Source organism: Sinocyclocheilus anshuiensis, unplaced genomic scaffold (genome assembly GCF_001515605.1).
Source record: "Sinocyclocheilus anshuiensis isolate Anshui unplaced genomic scaffold, SAMN03320099.WGS_v1.1 scaffold542, whole genome shotgun sequence".
NCBI lineage: Eukaryota > Metazoa > Chordata > Actinopteri > Cypriniformes > Cyprinidae > Sinocyclocheilus > Sinocyclocheilus anshuiensis.
Window position 1 is genome coordinate 1,064,176 of NW_015547685.1, and position 9,574 is coordinate 1,073,749.

The 9,574-nt window shown below is 35.9% G+C and overlaps 1 protein-coding gene across 2 annotated transcripts in view; it reads right to left on the reverse strand.

Annotated features, from left to right (window-relative positions):
* LOC107703246 (multiple C2 and transmembrane domain-containing protein 1-like) overlaps window positions 1–9,574 on the reverse strand; it is a 181,445-nt gene that overhangs the window by 75,351 nt on the left and 96,520 nt on the right. For both annotated transcript variants that reach the window (XM_016505794.1, XM_016505795.1), the window contains exons 3-5: window positions 1,125–1,267; window positions 933–1,012; window positions 619–730 (exon numbers count right to left, since the gene is read on the reverse strand). In XM_016505794.1, the coding sequence (XP_016361280.1) occupies window positions 619–730; window positions 933–1,012; window positions 1,125–1,267 (335 nt within the window). The remainder of the gene's footprint in view (window positions 1–618; window positions 731–932; window positions 1,013–1,124; window positions 1,268–9,574) is intronic.

Here is a 9,574-nt window from a genome sequence, read left to right on the forward strand (position 1 = left end):
TTTGCTGTTCCGATGAGCATGAACGGTATACGAGTGGAGCGACTGAGCGGAGCGCACACATAGAGCGGAATAATACGCAGAGCGTCACTCCACGTGAAAGTGAATCCTGAGCGGTGAACTAATTTTCGGCAGCCGAAATTTCGGTGCATCTCTAATTATTGGCGACATCAGAAATGGATATTATATAATAGATGCTTTTCTGAACATTTTAGCAATTTAAAAATATTAAAAAAGGATTTTTTACACGGCACCCCAGGGTGTCGCGGCACCCCGGTTGGGAAACACTGGTCTAGACAATCGATTTCTCTCAGATGTATGCAAAAGAAATCCTTTCCAGGTCAGACACTGGCTTTTATCCAGACCAGAGAACACATTTGTAGTCTTCTGTACTGCAATAAGATGGGTGACATAATATATGAAACCATATGAAACCCTATACTACTGTTCAAAAGTTTGAGTTGGAAAGATTTAAAATAAATAAATAAATAAAATAAAATACAAATAAAAAAACAGTAAAATTGTCAAATATTATTAGAATTGAATGTGTGCTTGCTGAAAAAAAAATCTTTAAAACAAACAAATCTTTACATTTTTTTGTGTAAATCAAAGAAAACTCACTGCTTCCCTGAAGTCTCCCTCTTTTGGAATAAGTGTGACTGCCAGTTCCAGTGAACCCAGGTCATGGTTGGGATAGTGGGGATCTTTGAGGTCAAGGGTCACATCCAAGGTCCTAAAAGGGAGAGAGAACCTACAGTATGAACAACCAAAATCCTGCCATGATCAATCATTATGTGTTCTACATTTCTTACAACAGCATTCATGTGTTTGTACATATTTATAAACACTAGAGGGCAGCAGTGTAAATTAATTGATATTGTGACACTTGAGATTGTGTTTCAGATGCGTCAATGTGTCACAAAGCATCAGAGGACCTTTGGTGCTCCAGGGACTCTAAATAGAGATATGCAGAGCCCATAAAATCATCCTGCAGCCCAAAGTCATAGTCAAAGACCTGCAGAAGAAAGAAAACACCCGGAAATAAGGCATGTCATTTCACACAACAAAGAACAGAAGCAGGAGTTACTGTGACTGTAAAGCCAGCATACAGTAGATTTATCATGTACCTTCACATAGAGCGGCTCTCTCAAACTTTCCACCAGCAGACTGACTTTCTCATCCCATACTGGGTTCAGGTTTTTGTGGATTGTTTTGCTGCGGAAAACCTCTTTTCCTGCGATCTTAAACTTCACATATGGGTCACTGGTCCCTGTGAATACATCAAGAAACACAAACATTTGTTGACTGTTTTTCAAAAATAAACAGTAGCAAATAACGTGTTTTTTCTTCTATAAAACTAGAACATGGTGTTATATGACCAGCTTAGTTTATAAAAAGCAGCATTTTGGAAACCCTTTAAAGATACTGCAAAACAATGACAAAACTTTACTGAGAAAATTAATTGGAATAGAATTGGCATTTTCTACTCAATTCCAAATTCTACACAGCCCTTCTGGTAACTACTTAAAATCTACATCATCTAGCTATTAAACAGTCTCAGACTGAGATTATGCAAAAAATGATTATTTTTGACAACAACAAACACATACTGTTGCTCATATGCACATATTCATTATCTCTGTCTCTTTCTCTTGCTGAAGGGCTTTTTCTTTCTCATGGAGTAGTTGTCTACAGTGTTTATAAATGGGTCTGAAATAGACTTGGGTCACGTGACCTTAACTGTCAGCTCTTATTGGCTCAAGCACTAAAATTACATGAGTGTGCTGTGTGAAGCCAAGGGCAGACCGAATACAGTGAGCACAACCATAAACAAACAAATACACTAATGGTTAATAATCAACATGACAGAGCCTCATTATATACCCTAAGCAATTAACATGACTCAACAGAAAGAACAACTACAGAGCATATTATAACACTGAATGTGTGTGAATGTGATATTCCACAATGTTAATACATGAAGAGTGTCTAAGTGACTTGGCTTCTGAAATTGCCAAAGCAAACATCCTGACATTCGACTCAGTTCAAAATAGTACAGTTTCCAAAGGAGAGCACTAGATGTCACTGTTTGTTCAGTGGAAAATCTGCACAGCACCCTGCATGTCACCTGACCTGCTCTATCTGCAGTGGATCAGGGACTATTATAGTATTTTGAGACATGAAGAAGCATAGCATAATATCTACCAGATCACCATCTGACAAATTGAGAAAGGTATGTGGTTTAATATAAAAATATGGCATCATTCTTTACAAACAGAAGCAACATGAACATTTATAAGCGTTTTAAATTAATAAATAAGCATTTGTATTGAAAATTAACCAAAATGCTGAAAATACTCAAATTCAAGAAAATATTTATATGCAAATGATGCTGTAACAATTGTAAGTAACATTCTGTGCACAACATGCAACAAATAAATGGACAATAACAGTCTGTTGTGCCAAACCACAGTAAACACGTTCTGAATGAAGCAATTCTAATAAGCGATACTTTAGATCTCATTACGTTGACAAAGACAAACATCAATGCCAGGGGAAATGTCAATATTCTGACTAAATGAAGTGTTGGGTTTAGGGGAAATCAACCACATAATGATTAAATTCAGCTCACGTTCTGCTCTGCAGAAACCTCAGTGTCCCTATGCAGACGCACGATCCAGTGTCAGCAATAAACAGAGTGAATGTGATGCTACATTAGTATACGATAGCTTTGTGTGAGAAAAATTCAAGTTGACGTAGCTCACAAATCTTATACATATTCAAATTTGACGCATTGTTATTAATGTACCAATGACACATTATTAGAATATACTGTAATGTATGCGGAGAAGAATGAGATCTCAAGCAGATGAGATTATTGGTGTAGGTATAATGACTTAAATATATCTTTGTGTTCCTCACATAAAGGTACTGAATGACTTCAGAAGACCAAATCGCACCAAGACACATATCAAAGTTGTATAGTACGTTTGTCATTTTTGGAAGCCACTTTTATTCACTTTCATTGTATAGTAATAATAATAATGGAAGCCAGTGGGATCTGAAACTGTTTGGTTTCCAACATTCTTCATAACATCTCCTTTTATGTTCCACAGAAGAAAGAAAATCAAAGAGGTTTGGAACAACATGTGAGAAAATGATTTTTGGGTGAACCATCCCTTTCTCGCAGTATTTGTCTAGGTATCTACATGCACACACTCATCTCCAAACTGAAATACATGATACAAGTAAGAAAAGTGTTGGTGTGGGCATGTTAGCAGTGGCAAACGACAGTTCTATATACTATCACTTCACTTGCATCAGCTCACTGGCAGGGAATCCCCATTAAACACCTCTGCAGTGTTACTCTCAGTGCCCATCATAATCTATCAGCCTCTGAGGGAAGCCTCTGTAATGTCATTAGATCAGTGCTGAGACATTTAGTACGGTAATCAAACATGCTCCTGTAGATCAGTATCACAGCATGCTGCACGCTCAGCACTGACACTGGGTTTTGAAATTTATATAGTATTTATATAAATTTATATAATTTATATTTATATAAATATTCTTATTCATTTCACATCATAATTTTTCTTTGTTTTATATTTAAATAAATTTAAATTAAATAGAAAAATAAATAAAACACAGATTTTCAATGCCTCCGACTTTTTTTAGCAGAACTGTAACATGATGCACAGAATATTGCAGAACAAAAAATAATAAATAAATAAAAAGAGAGAGAGAGAAGGGGGTGGGGGAATCCTTCTTTGCAGCACTGAACAGTATATATGAAAATTCTGACTGTCTGTGATGGAAAAAAGCTTTGGGGGAAAAAATGCTGACACAACCTGTGGGTCTGATGTATGCCACATCTCTGCCCTTGACAGCCATCTGCAGGAGAGCGTTCAGCATTATAGGAACTGAAAGACATTTATCATTAATCTGAGTAAACCCAGTAAAATATGTGGTCAGGAATAATTTCTCATCAGCCACAATGAAAAATAGACAGAATGGGGGAATTTCCCTATGTACATTCCCCATCGCATTAATCAAACTGCCCTCCACAACACTTGAGTGAGCTGGAAGTAGTGTGCTCTGTTCACAGAAGGATCAATAGATAGCTTGAATGAGTGAGGAACTGCGTTTGACTGCAGGGTCATAGTGTGCCGAGCAGTGAGCGATTCCTCCTCTACCCTATATATATATAGTCTGGCAAGCATGTGATGAGTGTTTGACTAAATTCACACACTTTATAATGTTGGCATAGAGACTGTGTTCAGTCATCAACCTCTGCCTTACTTCTGCAGCCATCTAACACTCCCAGTCACAAATAAAACTGCAGAGTGAGTGGAGTTGCCTTTGCCAGCAATGACGAAACATTCTGACAAACTGGCACTGAGGGCCTGGCTGGCAGCCATTTCAATTGAGCTGTACTTTTATACAGTAGACTACAAGACAAATGTCATGTCTGTTTTAGTGGCCAACAAATTGTGGCCATTTCAAGAAAAGCACAGTTGTCATAAAAGCAGCTACTAAGCACCACTATACAGAGAAAGCAGACCTTACTATAAATCTATTTCTTTGCATGAATGGCCATATATGCCATGTAGCCACCAAGGGGCAGTGTGATGTTGATAATGTGATATATTCTCTCTCCACTATCTTGTTCTTTTTTCAGAAAGCAGGTTATGTTCATGGATAAGTAAATGGATAGCCTCAACTTTCAGTTCCAAAAAGGAGGTAACGTTCAGGGTATGTAAGTAGCCATATTAACTTCTCAACAGCATGCTCCAGAGAATAATCATAATATAAAGCAATTTTTTTATTTTATTCAAAACTTTATTTTATTGTTTTTATTTTTATTTATTTATTAGCAACAGGATTATTTCTATATAACACAGACTGTTTATTTATTCATTTTTTTTATTTAGCATCAATCATGCAGTATAAGTCTTGTTCACTGTAATAAAGAAAACTTATGAAATTTTAAAGATTAAAATATAAAATGACAAAATTATTGCACAACCATCCAGTAATTGATGGCATGTAGTGCAAATGTAAATCGCCATTAAACAAAAGAAGAAAAAAGTTTTGTTTTGTTTTTGACATTGTACCATGGTAATGGTAGGGCTTTTTAGACATGGTACCATATTAAAAACATGTGTTGTTGGACGTGCATATTCTTTAAGCACCATAAAGTAGCACATAAATTCTATGGAACAGTACATGAATGGTTTTATGAGGGTCATCAACATTGTGACTGTCCATTAGCAATATTATTTAGTAGTACACTCTTAAAAATAAAGGTGATTCAAAAGGTTCTTCACAGCGATGCAATAGAAGAACCATTTTTGGCTCCACAAAGAACCATTCAGTCAAAGGTTCTTTAAAGAACCATCTCTTTCTTACCCTTTTATAATCTGAAGAACCTTCTTTCACCACAAAGAACCTTTTGTGAAACAGAAAGGTTCTTCAGATGTTAAAGGTTCTTTATGGAACCATTTAGACAAAAAGGTTCTTCTATGGCATCGTGAAGCACCTTTATTTTTAAGAAGTTCAAGAAAATGTTATATTAAAAAATGGATCTTTTTCTTCAAGCTAACTGAGCTTTCTTGTGTTATTGATGATCAGTTAAAGCTGTAATTTGAGGTGGAGATACAATATCCTGCAGTAATTTCCTTTCATGAGCTCAGAGACCAAGCACTGATGAAATCTTGATGGAAGTCATTTGATTTCCCACAGAATCCATCCATGCAATAGTTTGTGTAAAATTTAAAGCACGACATGAATGATGGTCTGAAATCTCTCAGTCTCAAAACAGACCCACAATCCTACTGTGTCCCCCAGGATCAGTGTGTGCCAGCATCCTCTTATTGCTTGTTGAAAGCGCCCACCAACAGTCAGTAAGCTCTGATGTATCAACAAATAATAAGTGGGCCATTGTGACACAGGTCATACCTCAACATATTCTGCCAACCAACAACACATGACTCAGTGTGAGACCACAGAACGGATGATCAATGATGGTAAAGCAATCACACCCTAGAAACCACACAGTAACAGAAAAGGAAAATACCACTCACATTTTCCTCAGAATATAAAAAAAACGTTTTAATCATTAAATGAATAGTTGGTTCCATCATTACAATGGTAATTGACTGAAAAAATAATTACTCACCCTTAGGCCATCCAAGATGTAGATGAGTTTGTTTCTTCATCGGAACAGATTTGGAGAAATTTAGCATTACATCACTTGTTCACCAATGGATCCTCTGTAGTGAATGGGTGCCGACAGAATGAAAGTTCAAACTAACTTAATCCATGTTCATAATCCATAATAACGTTTCCTCCAGTGAAAAAGTCCATCCTTTGTTGTCCTCTCACATCAAAATGACTCATTTATGACTTATTTGTTTTTGACTGATTTTGCTTGTAAACAATGCTTGATCTGTGCACCCTTTTCTCCTGATTCAGAGGACACAACTTTTTCATTGGAAAAAGCAAAATTAGGAATAGAGGACTCATATTTTAGCTGGAAGCAACGGTTTAAAATTAAAAACATCTTGATAGTTTGTTTATTACAAAAATGCAGTTGTGTAGATTTCTTGTGGATTACTGTGATGTCTTTTTCAGCTGTTTGGACTCTCATTCTGATGGCACCCATTCACTAAAAACCCCCACCAAAATAAACACCTGTGGATGCCTTTAGGACAAGACTGGGTGAGACGAAATTCATTTTCTTCCTGTATGCAAAACAATCACAGGCTGTATTATGTAATTAGAAAAAGGCTTCTCTGTTGCATATCCATAATTACCCTCCCAAAAATCACAACGGGCCAATAACGTTTTTTTTTTTTTTTTTTTTAAAGGTCATTTAATAATGCACACAGAGTCATAATTAAGCTAAATTATTCAATCTGATTTCCCAGAGCTCTGACTGATTGCTGTCATTGGCAGGAAATTGCACTCAGGCACTGAGACAGCTCCATCTCCTTCAGCAGACCTACTTACCACTGGCCCTCTGGGGCTCTGTGATGGCACAGACTTCCAGCCCTGTCACTCACTACACCCATTCTGTACACATTAGGGCCTTTAAGTGATACCCTCGATGTGGAGAAAAAAATAATAAAACAAAAGGGTCTGATAACAGGTTACAGAGACAAAGTGAGCAATATGATGGCCACTATGAAGCCAAGGGGAGCTTTTCAGTCTTATGTGAATGTAAATATTATTATAGGTACACTAAAAGTGCACAAAAAGTGCATTAAAAGCAGTTTTATTTTACATGGAGCCACTCACCTCATGAGGGTCAACATAATAAGATCACATGACTAGTCAGAAGGATAATACTTTCTTTTGGCAACCTCCCTATTTTCTGAACTTTTTGGACAGAATAATCATGGCTTATGCTGAACAGCACATTTTCACCATGGCACAGTGATGCAACATCCACACCACAAGGTGGCCAGCATGACTTATCAGGAAATACTTTACAATAAGGTTTCATTTGTTAACATTGTTGTGCATTAGGTAATATTAACAATGAAAATTTTTATGCTTTTATCGAAAGCAACTTGTGAATTCTTAATTCATGCTCATTAATAATAACGTTATAATCATTGAAATATCAGTATATGCAAAACTTAACACCATGATTAATAATAAATGCTGTAAAATTATTGGTACAAAATGGTATATATATATATATATATATATATATACACACACACATACACACACAGAGTGGGTATAGGAAAGAATTATCCCCTTTTAAAATAACCATTTAATTTCTTAATTTCAGCCTGAAATGAAGACGAACAGTTTTTGTTTTATCCAGCTGTATTTACTCAGTGCAACTTATAACATCCAAGTGAAAGATGTAACACCAACATGTCAGAAAAAAAGAAAAAAAAGAAACAATCACTGAAATGTATGTGTTATATCTGTCACTTGGATGTTATAAGTTGCACTAAGTAAATACAGCTGGATAAAACAAAAACTGTCCGTTCGTCTTCTACATGACAGAAAACATGCAGTAGACTGTAGACAACAGATTTTTCAGCAAATCATGTTAAATTAGAGGCCTTAGAATTGTTGTGTTAAATATGATACAGTAGGCTTTATGGGGTTATATTCTCAACATATTCAGTTATACTGAGTAATTTGATCTATAATATACTTCAAATAAAATACGTCAAACTCCTGCCTCTTTGTAGTTTTTTTTTTTTTTTTTTTTTTTTATAGGAACAAGAGCTAAACTCTAGCCAAGCCTTTTATTACGAACCAATGCACTGAGCCCCCAAAAAGAGAGACACATAAGAGATTTGAAGTGTAAAACTCTTGCCATATCTAATAAATGTAATAAAAAAGTTTGAGGTTTTATGTGAGATATGTCTTTTTCCATTTTCTTTCTCTAAAATATGAGACGGTCCACAGGCCGGGTTCAGATTGGCTGTCAGGCGTCTGGATATTTAAAAAACAGTGCTGAAGAAAAGAAGCCTTTCAATAGCACATAGAAACAGAAGAGAGATGTGGTCAATACATCTCCAGCACACTCCATTACCCAGCATGCCCCACGACAGCAATGGATTGATGACTGCAGCAGTTTCTAGTCTGGTGCTCGCCTGCTCAAGTTTGTATGTTTGTGTGAGTGTGTGAATGCAGCTATAACAGCATGCAGCTGTGAATTCAGTCCACACGCTTTAATGCAGATCTAATGCAGCATATCTATACTTGACAACACTAGGCTAAAAAACTAAAATATACTCTACCATTCAAAAGTGTGAGGTCAGTGAGATTTTCTTAAATGTTTTTGATAGAAGTCTCATATGCTCACTGAGGTGCCTTTTATTTGATCAAAAATACAGTAAAAACTAATATTGTGAAATATTATTACAATTTAAAATAAATGTTTTCTATTTTAATATATTTTAAAATATACATTTCTTTAAAAAAAAATCTCACTAAACCCAAATGCTTGAACGGTACTGTATATAAACATATAAACATACACTTTTCCTATTTTCTTTCCTTCTGTAGCTCTCATTTTTCACAAACATATCATATTTAAAACTAGCGGTTAGGACAAATGTGACAACTAATGCCGTTTAGCGCCACTGATGTCAAGCATGCCACAGTGCATTTCCATATGATATGGGCTATGGTTGGAGGACAACCATTTTTATGCAAATAATGAGCTGCAGAAACTCACAAGCTGTATGGACTATTTTTAGAGTTTTTTTTATCTTTGTTGTTCTTTTATTTGTAGCTTGACAGCACCTGGTCAGTGTTCATTTGGGTTTGGGATAACATGAGAGTGACTACGTATCATTTAAAGGAATAGTCTACATAAAGATAACTGACAGCATAATGCAGTAAATTTGACTAGTCCCTTAATTCCTGTAGGTGCATTTTGCTTCATTACATTAAAAGAGCTCATATTAAAACCAAGCAGTTTAGCAAATTGGTGACAAACAGATTTGTTTGTTTGTTAGATTATGTCCATGCAAAGGAGTAATAAATGCAATGATTTGAGTGTGTGTGTGTGTGTGTGTGTGTGTGTGTGTGTGTGTGT